General features: G+C 40.4%; 1 protein-coding gene across 1 annotated transcript in view; it reads left to right on the top strand.

The window, feature by feature from the left end:
- OCA2 (OCA2 melanosomal transmembrane protein) overlaps positions 1-13,775 on the top strand; it is a 354,024-nt gene that overhangs the window by 31,408 nt on the left and 308,841 nt on the right. Inside the window, exon 2 of the mRNA XM_077774607.1 lies at positions 3,316-3,584. Coding sequence (XP_077630733.1) covers positions 3,337-3,584 — 248 coding nt within the window. The 5' untranslated portion in view covers positions 3,316-3,336. The remainder of the gene's footprint in view (positions 1-3,315; positions 3,585-13,775) is intronic.

Below are 13,775 nucleotides of genomic sequence, written 5' to 3'. Positions count from 1 at the left end.
GTTTAGGAATTTGTCCATTTCTTCTAAGTTGTCCAGTTTGTTGGCATATTATTTTTCATAGTATTCCCTGATAATTACTTGTATTTCTGAGGGGTTGGTTGTAATAAGTCCATTTTCATTCATGATTTTGTCTATTTGGGTGCTCTGTCTTTTCTTCTTAAGAAGCCTGGCTAGAGGTTTGTCAATTTTGTTTATTTTTTCAAAGAACCAACTCTTGGTTTCATTGATCTGTTCAATGCTTTTTTGGATTCTAGATTCTATATTGTTTATTTCTTCCCTGATTTTTATTATTCATCTTCTCCTAATGGGTTTGGGTTGCTCTTGTTGCTCTGCCTCTAGTTCCTTTAGGTAAGTTGTTAGATTTTGCATTTGCGCTTTCTCTAATTTCTTGAAATAGGCCTGGAGTGCAATGTACTTTCCTTTTAGGACTGCCTTTGCCGCATCCGATAGAATTTGAATTGTTGTATATTGTATTCTTGTAAAAGCTTGTTATGTGCTCTGCACCTGCGAGTATTGCTATATTAAAGAAGGCTCATTGACTGTCCAGGGCATTTCCATTCAGGAAGTGTTCTTTTAATGGTGTTTGTTGGTCTCTCTTGTTGAGACTTTGGTTATTTTATTTCCCTACTCATAGTGGTATTTGGGACTCTCCACCATGTGTACCTTGGCTTGTTTCTTGAGGTAACCCTGGAAAAGAAAAAAGACAGACAAATAAATATACAGGGAACAAAGGCACACAAGCACACTGACAAATCCAACAAACATGCAAACTGAAAGGGAAAAAGAAAGAAAAAAAAAGATGAAAGAAAAAAAGAGGAAGGAGGAAAATCAAATAACAAAAATAAAAATAAAAAAAGAATAAAAGAAAAGAAAAAAGAAAAAACCCAAAAGACAAAGTAGAGTCTAAAAGCATAAAACCAGAATCCCCAGCTACAAATAAAGAGCCGGGTGTATGCAGTGTTGATGGAACAGCATATACAAAGACAGAAATAACAGGGCCGGGAGGAAGCAAAATTGGAAGAGAAAGGCACAGGCAGAGAGACTAAGAGGCTAATTCAGAGAGAGAAAGAGGAGAATACGGTAAGAGGTGAGGAGAAAGAAGTGAAGATAAAATTACTCAGAGAAACTATATAATCTGATTACTCCAGATATAGAAAGGTAGCAGTGGAGGTGTAGAATATACATCTAGAGAATGGATTAAATGTGACTGTTTAAGCATACCAATGACCAGAATGCCCAGTCAGGCAGAGGTGAGGGGTACGGATGAGACAAGGGAAAATATATTGAATAGAAAGAATTGATCTAGAATTAATCAGGGCAGTGCATCCATGTTGGTCTTGCCCCAGGCTCTGGTAAAAAAAAAAAAAAAAAAAAAAAAAAAAAGCAGCTCTCTAACAGGGATGGGAGTGGTTTGGTGTAGGCAGATCTTAGCCTCCACTGTGTCCTGCTGGGCTGCTCCCTGAGGCCCCACCTTGGTGGTTGTGGGTTAGAAAAATGGCGGCGCCCCAGTTTCTTCTTGAACCAGGCATTGCTAATCACTCTTTTGGGTCTGATCTCCCTGTGTGGCACGCATAGCCAAGGTGGGCTGTGTTTTATGTGCCAAGCCCCACCTCTTTTCCAAGTCCCAGTCCGCACGCTTTATTGATACAGCCAGAAACACAGCCCCACAGGTCGCTGCTTCCCCCCCACCCGGGGTCAAGCTGGGAAAGCAGCGTAGCAGCCTTGGGTCAGCCGCCTTCCCGCTGCAGGGGATGGAAGTGGGAGAGCAGAGGAGCAGTTTCTCCTGGCGCCATCTGGGACCTGGGGCACCCAGTTCAAAGTCAGCACCCCAGCTAGAACTAAGAACACTCTCCGTCTGAGCCAAGGTTTTCCTCTTCTCCAGGAACAGTTCTATGAGCAATTTTAGCCGCTTTCCTTTTCCCCTTGACTCACCGCAGCTGCCTGCGAGGGGGGCTCCCTCCTTTCCCTCCGTGTCTCCGGTCCTGGCCCGCTTTTATCTTCCCCAGTTCACACTCATGCAATTATAAGGTTGCCTTCCCAGTGTACTCTGTCTCTTTCTCTTCCCAAACACCAGCGGCTCAGTGTCCTATGGCTTCAGGCCTTCTCTGTTTGAGAGATGGGTGCGAGCGAGATGCGTGGAGCTCCTACTCTGCCATCTTGCCTCCTACTCCTTGTCACAGTATTTTAAAATTGCTACTTAATGTCATTATTCTAAGGAAGGAAAAATTCAAAATCTAAATTATTAGCATGAATGTCACTCACCTTTATAGTGATATGTCATTTTAAATGCAAATATGAGAACATTAATTCGTACAATTGTATTTTGCTTTTTATACACGCATGTGGGCTTTTCTCTTACCAGACAGTGGAAACATTGCATGAAACTAATGTAATTTTTTTAACTCTACTTTCTGATACAGGCATATTCTACCAACACTTCACCTTCTCCTTACTGATGAGTGAGTCACAAGGAGTGGTGAATCCATGTATTGTACCCATTGAACCCATAGTCATGTACATTGCTTCTCAATGTTGCAAGTCCTGCTCTACCAAAGCTCACATTGAGTGTTGGCTTAAAAGCAACCATTGATAGCAAACCATTCTGCTGCAAGTCAAAGGTCATTGTTGGAGTTATGGGATGCTAGAAAATGTAAAAGAATAAAATGGTAATGGTTAGAAATATAATCCAAGAGTAGGACATCATAACTTTTTATTACTTTCAATTAATTACTTTTAATAAGCAGTAATTTTCATTTTCATAGTAGGTATTATTATTTTCTTATTACAAAGGTATTTTGTTAGATGCAAAAACCATAAGACCATAACATAGACAGGAACAAAGGAGAAAGCCTCCACCACCCAGAGGTAGTCATGTTTTGGAGGTTGGGTGGTTTTGGTCTTCTGTTCTGTGCGTATGCTCTGTATATATTTATTTCAAGAAAAATATCCTAGTTTATCAATGTTTCTTATGTATCCTTAATATTTCCCCATATCAATCAATATCCTTCTAGAGCATTTTAGATGCATAGTATTTCATACTGTGCACATATTACTACTTACTTAACTAATGCTTCTTATTGAATGTTTAGGTCATGACTAGTGTGAAATGTGCTCTAGTGTTCATCCTTGGAGATGAGCATACACTCTTTCCCGCATGATGTTAGAATGCTGGAACATTGAAAAGGCCTTATTATAAGAGGCCAAAATTAACAAGAGTAGAGAGAGACTGCATGGATTCCCTTTGAATTCCCTAAGGTGCAAACAATATTTCCAGTTTGCTTTTCATTAACAGTGGTTTCTTTCTGGCTGACCTAGTGAGAAGAGTGACAACGGAACATGCATCTAGAGAACAAAGATGATGGGCTGACCTCTGGTGTGCTGGAGATGGAGCTACATCAGGCATCTGCTCCAATGTGTGCTGGCCTGGGAAGGCCAGGGCTGGCAGGACTTGCCACCAGCAACTGTAGGCTACAGCAAGGAGTCAACAGGGCAGACCCCACAACCCCCTACCCCAACAGGGCAGCTGGGCAGAGCTGCTTGGCTTCTGTGGACCAGGATTTTGGTTCATTTCCTACAGAGTGGAGGTGAGTTGATAATAGTTTTATCTTGTAAATGTAGAATTCACAAATATTGCATTTTATGAGTGTAGTTCCCCTATTTTTTGTGGGAAAATTTTCAGATGTTGTACAAGGAATCCAAGAATCTTTCTAGCATTAGATCACTTCCCTGGCCTATTTCAAATGAATGCTCTTTCTGAAATGTGGCTAACATAACTCCAAAAGATTATAAAAATAGAAAAGAGCTTTTAGATGAACTTGGCATTTATTATATTATTTTAAGGTATTAAAAATATTACATGATTTTAAAAAGCATATACTGTGTATTTATATATTATATAGGATCTTAAAACATGTTTTATTCTTATAAATATGTCAAGTGAATCAGTTGAATATTGTTTTTCATGTTAGAAACATCTTGATTTGCATAAAAAATAACTTTTGATAAATCCTTAAATATTTACCAAAGTAAAACAATAAATAGATATAAAAATGTGCTATAACTGCTAGGAATTTACCCAAGGGATACAGAAATGCTGATGCATAGGAGTACATATACCCCAATGTTCATAGCAACACTCTCAACAATAGCTAAAACATGGAAAGAAGCTAAGTGTCCATCCACGGATGAATGGATCAAGAAGATGTGGTTTATTTATACCATGGAATACTACATGGCAATGAGAAACAATGAAATCTGGCCATGTGTAGCAACATGGATGGACCTTGAGGGTGTTATGCTGAGCGAAATAAGTTAGGCAGAGAAGGACAAATATCGTATGTTTGCACGTATAGGAGGATTAGGAGGAACTTAACTGAGGAACAAGGGGGAGAAGAAGGGGGGAAATGGTGGGGGACAGGGAGAGAGGCAAACCATGAGAGACTCTTGAATGTTGACAAAAACTGAGGACTGATGGATGTGGGGGGGAGGGGGGACGGGCATGTAGGAGGACACTTGTGGGGATGAGTACTGGGTGTTATGTGGAAACTAATTTGACAATAAACTATTTGAAAAAAAAATGCAGTCAGCCTGTCGTTACAAAAAAAAAAAAGTGTGCTATAAGTGTCTATTCATACCATGTAGGGACATATTGTTTACCCTGTAGATCTGGGTATCCTGGTCCCCACAGGCAATAAGTCCTGCTCAGGGCAGTTGCTCAGCCAGAACCGTGACCCATGCATGCAGTACCAGTGGTCTAATGTTGAAAAAGGCAAAGCATCATAGAAATACATACAAGTGTAGTATATAGCCCTGCCACTTCCCATGATCCTGTCCCCTCTCCTTCTCCAGGGTAAGACCTATTCAAATTTACTGTAGATTTCACCAGTACACAGGTTCATACTTTTATTGTGTGTTTTTATATCACTAAATAGTATATGCTTTTGTTTTGCAAATGGTGAAACTTTGAGTTGCTTTTTTTATCCAACATGTTTTTGAGATTTGCTAATGTGGACCCTATCATTCTTGTTAATTCATTTAGATTACTCACATAAAATGTCAGTATATGAATATGCCACAATTTATATATTTTATCCTGTAGGTACCAATTCAGTGTCCCCCCCCCCATCCCCTAGTATTTTGCTATTAAAAACTGCCTACAGCATGTTTTCTCATATAGGTTTTCTAGGGTGTAATTGGGGGGATTCTCTAGAGTATCTCTCTGCTTGAGAATGAATGTTGGCTCTGAAAGTATGTGCACCTTGGGATTCACTAGATAATACCAGATTCATAATTGTATAAACTTATCCTCCCACCTTTCCAGTATTTGGTGCCAGGGGACTTTAACATGAGAAGATGTGATACATATGATGTGCTATGTCATGGCTGTCCTTATTTGCATTTCCTTGTTGAGCAAGAAAGCAGAACTTCTTCCTATGTTTATTAGACAGTTGGGTTAGTTTTTTATAATGTACCACCTCATACATTTTGCTCATTTTTCTAAGGGTTGTTTCTATTTTTCTCTCTGTGATGCAGGTTTAAAAAATCTTCACATTAATCCTCTTTGATCCTGTGTTGTTGGACCAATCATCTGCAAGCCAGATGATTATCTTTTTTTTTTAATTTATGGTTTCTTAAAAGTAAAGTATTTAATATGATTAGATCTGAAAACCTCATGGTTTTGTGCTATTTTGTTTTTAAGAACTTCATTTTCTCTCTGATTTCATAAAAAACTTCTGTTTTCTAAAAGTTTTAAACTTTGCTCTCTAGATTTAGCTCCTTTATCTGCCTGTAATTTATTTTTAAATCTTCCTTCCTTCTCTTTCCCTTCCTCCTTCCTTCTTTATTGCTTTAAAATTAATACATACCAAAAATAACCCAGTACAGTCTTTAATAAAATTTTAGGTCTGAAATGCATGAATACTTAAAAGCACCCTTGGAAGGTGAAGGAATACTTCCAGAATTGCCATGTAGGATTGCCTTATGGCAGACTCTGTGGGGAATCTGGGGCTGGAGACCTTCTCTGGAAGCTGTGTTGACCTGGTACATCAGCTATCTCTTGCCACAATAATGGTGCAGTCTGCAAACCCAGACTTCACCATGTGGGTGGTAGGGTGGTGGTCCAACCGCTCCTGGCTGGACTGCCAGTGCAGGTGTGGGTGCCAGCTAACTTAGGAGCCCCATGGGCCACTTGCCTCTTATCCTTTCAAAAGCCTCATCACTCAGGAGTAGAAGCTGGTCATAAGTCTCTGCTGCTTCGTGTCTGCTAACATACTATCAGGAGACCCAAGGTCAGATTTGCATCTTATGCTCTGAGGGTCGCCAGATAGAATGCATGTTGCAAATGTGAATTTAAGATAATAATGAATATTTTGGGAAAGTACTTAAAACTAAAAAATCATTTGTAGTTTACCTGACACAAAATTTACCCAAGCACTCTATTTTTATTTGCTAAATCTGACCACCTGTTGCTCAGGATATTATCTTCTTTGGAGACTAGGGCTCCTGCGAACCAAAGGTGGCTGGCCATAGCTATGCCTTGTGACAGCCCTGCTGGCTAGGTGGTGGGACTGATTTCTCAGGTCCTGGCTTTGCATGAAATCTGCTTTGATGCCTGAATCTGTCATCGGCATCTTTGCCTCAACCTGCCCCACTGCTGTGTTCCTGTGAATATAGGACATTAGCACAGTAAATGTGTGGGGATGAGGAGATGTACCTGCCCATGAGTGTACCTCTCTGGAGCTGAGTATGGGGTTGTTGGTGCCTGGCCCACCTGAGCTAGTTAAGGGCCACAGCCATGGTGGGGCTGGGTCCACTTATCAAGGCATGCACACAGGGCTACCTAGCCCATGGAAGGGCTTCCCACTGGCCTAGGGTGGGTGGGCAGCTGCCAACTGTGAGGGCCAGCTTTCTTTTGTAAAGGGCTGGAGGAGGCCATTGCCTGTTTGTCTTCCACACCTGGAACCATGGAGGTGGGGCAGGTCCTTACTTGGGAGGCCCTAGAGGGGGGGAGGGAGGGAGAGAGAGAGAGAGAGAGAATAGGTTGGCCATGGCTCCAAGTCACACTCCACTACCCCAACTGTTCAGGCATCTAAGAGTAGGCAAAGGAGAAGGGCCCCTTCTACCATCACCCACTGCCTCAGGTTGGCTGAGGCTGGGTGTGAGGCTGGCTTTCTCACATCCTCAATTGACTGTATGAAAATTTACACCTGGATATAGGAGAGAGCTATGGACTCCACCTGAGTCAGAGTGAAAGAACAAATCTATATACAAGATACCTCAGAGATTTTCTGGTTAGATTCCAGATCACCACAAGAATGCAGATATTTCAATGAAGTAAGTCAAATGAACTTTTTGTATCACAGTGAATATAAAAGTTATGTCTACACTATACTGTAGCCTATTAAACTTTGCAATGTATTATGTCTAAAAAACAATGCATATATCTTAATTAACAAATACTTTATTGCTTAAAAATGCTAACCATCAAAAATGGCTGAGAAGTAGGGGAGTTGGGATTTCCCTCAAACACAGCTGTATTGAGGTCAGATAACTTGCAACACCCAGGAAATCAACCTGCAGAGTGGCAGAAGGATTTCCTCAGGTGAAGGGAGACAGCTTGGCGGGATTGAGGTGTGTGTATACGAACTGAGAGAGATAAAATAATGTAGGCATGGTGGGGACGGAACCCATTCTGTTGAAAGAAAAAAGGGAGAGAAAGAGAGAGGGCTTCGGTATCTACTTAGCATTAGAGGAAAACCTATCTATACTACAGACTGGGGAATGAGAAATATGGAGAGTTCCAGTTTCTATTTTGCAAACAGCCTTAGGAGCTGAAACTTGGAGGTATGAAAGTGCCTGACTTTCTCTGGACTGGAGCCAGCTGTATGTACATGTCTGGTGGGAGAAGGAGATAGTCCAGGGTGCTGTAGCAATCTCAAGGGCTCACTGGGACAGAATAGTCCCTTTCCACCAGTACTGTGGGAAGACGGTTTATTGCCTCCCCAAGGACAAAAGACCCTGCAGGTGGCAGCCAAAGGCCTGTTATCAGCAGGGCTAAGGGGCCCTACACCAGAACAGGGTGCAGAGCCTTTTAAGACATCAGGTTTTGGGGGCGCCTGGCTGCAGTCAGTTAAGCGTCTGACTTTGGCTCAGGTTATGATCTCACAGTTAGTGGGTTCAAGCCCTGCGTTGGGCTCTGTGCCAACAGCTAGCTTGGAGCCTGGAGCCTGCAGATTCTGTGTCTCCCTCTCTCTCTGACCCTCCCCTGCTCTCTCTCTCTCTCTCTCAGAAATAAATAAAAACATTTAAAATTTTTTTAAAAAGACATCGGGTTTTGAATCCCAGTCGAATGCCTAGCAGGCACAAGAGAACTGTAGAGCAGGAAAGGCTGACTACCTGGGCTATTCTGTGATGGGTGCCTGAGCAGCATGATTTGAGACACCGGTCAGGGGAGGAGAGATTGGAGTGTTGCCATTTTTCTCCCAAACACCAGCATGATGGGACTTCAGGGAAACAGCACAGCAGCCCCCCACTGGAAGCAGACCTGCTTATACCAAAATTCACCCCTCTGTGCCTGGCAACTGTTTTTTGGAGCAGGACTGACTGAGCCAACACAGCCAGCCTCTCCTTCAAACCAGCACAGCCACCGGTCCAAGTCACCAACAGACAAGTGTTCTTTGGTTTTGTCTGTTTCTCTGTCTGTTGGTTTGTCTGTGTGTTCTTCTCTTCTCTCTACCCTATTCATTTTTCCTTTTGGAGTCAGGCTGATAGATTCTTATTTGTTTTGGTCAATTCTGATTATATATATATATATAATATATATGTAAGCTTTTTTTTCTGTTTTGTTTGGGTGTTTTTTTTTGTTTAATCAGACATTTTTACTCTTTTTACACCTTTTCTATATTTTCTTTTTTAAAAATTTTCCTTTCTCTCTCTCTCTGGATTAAGTCTTATACTCTCTATGTTTAGTTTTCTTTTCTCCCCTTTCATTTTTCCCTTTCCTTGGGATCAGGCTCCCTTCGCTGCCCTTTCCTTTTTTTTCCAGGGCTACTTCAGTGAAAACATTAAAGCAAACCTGGTTGAAGGTCCAAACATTCCACCACTACAAGCAAGGGGTAAGTTTGTAGAGGACTATTCAGTGGGATATAGCAGCCAAAATGCAACAATAGAGTGCATGCAACACACCAAAAAAAAACACCACTTTCTAAAGTGCCAGACCCTGGACAGTGTATGACCCCTATTTAAGCTAGTAGTACTCGCAGGTGCAGGACATATAACAAGCTATTAAAACATGGAAAAGATAGAAACCTAGCCAAAATGATGACACAGAAGAACTCTCCTCAAAAGAAAATTCAAGAAGAAATGACAGCCAGAGAATTGCTCAAAACAGATATAAACAACATATCTGACAACAATTTAGAATAACTGTCTTAAGAGTACTAGCTGGGGCTTGAAAAAAAACACACAAGACACCAGAGAAAGCCTTGCTGCAGAGATCAAAGACCTAAGAACTAATCAGGATAAATTTAAAAATGCTGTAGCTCAGATGCAAAATAAGTGATACAGTGACAGTGAAGATGGAAGAAGCAGAGGAGAGAATAGGTTAAATAGAAGATAAAATTACAGAAAAAAATGAAGCTGAAAAAAGAGAGAAAGGAAATTACTAGAACATGAGGGGAGACTAGGAGAATTAAGTGATTCCAAGAAACTAAAAAATATCCGTATCACAGGAGTCCCAGAAGAAGAGTGAGAAAAGGGGGCAGGTTTATTGGAATAAAGTGTAGCTGAGAACTTCCCTAATCTGGGGAAGGAAATAGGCATCCCAGTCTAAGAGGAAGTTCTAAAGAACTTCCTTCAAACTAAGAAACACAGGTTAACACCATGACATGTCATAGTGAAACTTGCAAAATGCAAAGTTTAAAAAATAATTCTGAAAGCAGCTGGAAACAAAAGGTACTTAACCTAAAAGTGTAGACACATAAGGTTAGTAGCAGATCTGTCCACTGAAACTTGGCAGGCCAGAGGGGAGTGTCAGGAAATACTCAATGTGCTGAATAGGAAAAATATTGCCAAGAATCCTTTATACAGCAAGCCTGTCCAGAATACAAGGAGAGATGAAGGCTTTCCCAGACAAACAAAAACTAAACGAGTTCACGACCACTAAATCAGGCCTGCAGAAAATCCTAAGGAGAACCTGAGACACCACCACAAACATGAAACCTACAGATAATACAATGGCACTAAATCCATATCGTTCAGTCATTACTCTGAAAGTAAATGGACTAAATTCCCCAATCAAGACATAGAGTATTAGAATGGATTTTTTAAAAAGATCCATTTACATTCTGCCTTCAAGAGACTCATTTGAGACCTAAGGACACCTGCAGATTGGAGGTGAGGGGATGGAAAACCATCTGTCACGCTACTGGATGTCAAAATAAACCTGGAGTAGCCATACTTATATCACAAAAACTGGATTTTATTTTCTTTCGTTCTTTCCTTCCTTCCTCCTTCTTTCTCTTTCATTCTTTCCTTCTTTCTTCCTTTTTTAAAATATAATTTATTGTCAAATTAACTAACATACAGTGTATAAAATGTGCTCTTGGTTTTGGGGGTAGATTCCCTTGATTCATCACTTACATACAACACCAAGTGCTCATCCCAACAAGTGCCCTCCTCAATGCCCATCACTCCTTTTACCCTCTCCCCCGCTCCCATCAAACCTCAATTTTTTCTCTATATTTCAGAATGTCTATGGTTTGCCTCCCTCCCTCTATGTTTGTAACTATGTTTTTTACCTTTCCTTCCCCCATGGTCTTCTGTTCAGTTTCTCAAGATTCACATATGAGTGAAAACATGATATCTATCTTTTTCTGGCTGACTTGTTTCACAGCATAATACCTTCCAGTTCCATCCACATTGCTGGAAATCGCAGGCTTTCATTCTTTCTCATTACCAGGTAGTATTCCATTGTAAGTATAAACCATATCTTCTTTATCCATTCATCAGTTGATGGACATTTAGGCTCTTTCCATAATTTGGCTTATTATTGATAGTGCTGCTATAAACGTGAATCAACACTCTATGAATCAACACTCCTGTATCCTTTGGATAAAGTCCTAGTAGTGCTATTGCTAGATCATAGGGTAGTTCTGTTTTTAGTTTTTTGAGGAGCCTCCACACTGTTTTCCAGAGCAGCTGCACCAGTTTCCATTCCCACCAGCAGTGCAAGAGGGTCCCCATTTCTCCACATCCTCACCAGCATCTGTTATTTCCTGAGCTGTTAATTTTAGCCACTCTGACCGGTGTGATGTGGTATCTCAGTGTGGTTTTGATTTGTGTTTCCCTGATGGCAAGAGATGCGGAGCATCATTTCATGTGTCTGTTGGCCATCTGGATGTCTTCTTTGGAAAAGCGTCAATTCATGTCTTCTGCCCATTTCTTCACTGGATTGTTTGCTTTTTTGGGTGTTGAGTTTGGTAAATTCTTTACAGATTTTGGATACTAACCCTTTTTCTGATATGTCACTTGCAAATATCTCTTCCCATTCTGTTGGTTGCCTTTTAGTTGTGTTGATTGTTTCTTTGTAATGCAGAAGTTTTTGTCTCGATGAGGTCCCAATAGTATTCATTTTTGCTTTTAATTCTGCCTTTGGAGACATGTTGAACAAGAAACCGCTGCAGCTGAGGTCAAAAGAGGTTGTTGCCTGTTTTTCCCTCTAGGTTTTGATGGTTTCCTGTCTCACATATAGGCCTTTCATCCATTTTGAGTTTATTTTTGTGTATGGTGTAACACAGTGGTCTAGTTTCATTCTTCTGCATGTTGCTGTCCAGTTCTCCCAGCACCATATGCTAAAGAGCCTGTCTTTTTTCCATTGGATATTCTTTTCTGCTTTGCCAAAGATTAGTGGGCCATACATTTGTAGGTCTCGTTCTGGGTTCTCTATCCCATTCCATTGCTCTATATGTCTGTTTTTGTGCCAATACTGTGCTGTGTTGATGATTACAGCTTTGTAGTAGAGGCTAAAGCAGACAACTAGATTCTAAAACAAAGACTGTAACAAGAGATAAAAAGGACATTATATCATAATGAAGGGGTCTATTCATAAAGAGCTAACATTTGTAAAGGTTTATGCACCCAATATAAATCAATTAATCATAAGGGCGCCTGGGTGGCTCTGTTAAGTGTCTGATTTTAGTTCAGTTCATGATATTGTGGTTCATGAGTTTGAGCCCCCCATCGGGCTCTGTGCTTATTTTATTTTATTTTATTTTATTTTATTTATTTTTTGGGGGGCGATTTTAATACTCCACTTACAGTAATGGATATGTCATCTAGGCACAAAATTAATATGGAAACAACAGTTCTGAGTCACACACTGGACTAGATGGATGTAACAGATATATTCAGACTTTCATCCTATAGGAACAGATTACACATTATTTGTGAGTGCAATGGAACATTCTCCAAAATAGATCACATACTGGGTTGCAAAACAGTCCTCAACAAGTATAAAAAGCTTGAGATCATACCATGCATATTATCATATCACAATGCTATGAAATGTGAAATCAACCACAAGAAAAATACTAAAGAATGAATGGGTCAGCCAGGAAATTAAAGAAGAGATTTAAAAATATATGTAAACAAATGAAAATGAAAAACCAAAGGCCAAACCCTTTGGGATCCCACAAAGAGAGTCCTAAGAGGAAAATACATTGCAATTCCGGACTATCTCAATGAGCAAGAAAGGTCTCAAATACTCAACGTAATCTTACACTTAAAGGAGCTAGAAAGGCAGCAGCAAAGAAACCCAAAAACCAGCAGAAGAGACATATTAAAGATTAGAGCATAAATAAACAGCATACATTTAAAAAAATAGTAGAAGAGATCAATAAATCTAAGAGCCATTTTTTTTGAAAGAATAAACCAAACTGATAAACCCCTACCCAGATTTTTTTTAATTAAAAAAATTAATGTTTATTCATTATTAAAAATTTTTAAAGTTTATTTTATTTTATTTTTTTAAGTTTATTTTATTTTTTTAAAAAATAGTTTATTGTCAAGTTGGTTTCCTTATAACACCCAGTCTCATCACAAAAGGTGTCCCCTACATGCCCATCAAACCCCTTCCCCACTCCCCCACCCCCATCAGCCCTCAGTTTGTTCTCAGCATTCAAGAGCCTCTCATGGTTTGCCTCCCTCCCTCTCCCGAACTATTTTTCGCTTCTACTCCCCCATGGTCCTCGGTTAAGTTCCTCCTAAGCCACCTATATGTGAAAAATATGGTATCTGTCCTTCCCTGTCTGATATATTTCGCTCAGCATAACACCCTCAAGTTCCATCCATGTTGCTACACATGGCCAGATTTCATTCTTTCTCATTGCCGTGTAGTCCATTGTATAGATAAACCACATCTTCTTGATCCATTTGTCAGTTGATGGACACTTAGGCTCTTTCCATGTTTTAGCTATTGTTAAGAGTGCTGCTATGAACATTGGGGTACATGTGCTCCTATGCATCAGCACTCCTGTATCCCTAGGGTAAATTCCTAGCAGTACTATTACTGGGTCATAGAGGAGTTCTACTGTTCATTTTTTGAGGAACCCCCACAGTGTTTTCCAGAGGGGCTGCACCAGTTTACATTCCCACCAACAGTGTAGGAGGGTGCCGTTTCTCCACATCCTCGCCAGCATCTATAGTCTCCTGATTTGTTCATTTTAGCCACTCTGACAGGCGTGAGGTGGTATTTCAGTGTGGTTTTGATTTGTATTTCC

Source organism: Crocuta crocuta, unplaced genomic scaffold (genome assembly GCF_008692635.1).
Source record: "Crocuta crocuta isolate KB4526 unplaced genomic scaffold, BGI_CrCroc_1.0 scaffold469, whole genome shotgun sequence".
Lineage (NCBI taxonomy): Eukaryota > Metazoa > Chordata > Mammalia > Carnivora > Hyaenidae > Crocuta > Crocuta crocuta.
The sequence above is the reverse complement of the archived record's forward strand: the minus strand, read 5'-3'. Positions and strand labels throughout refer to the sequence as shown.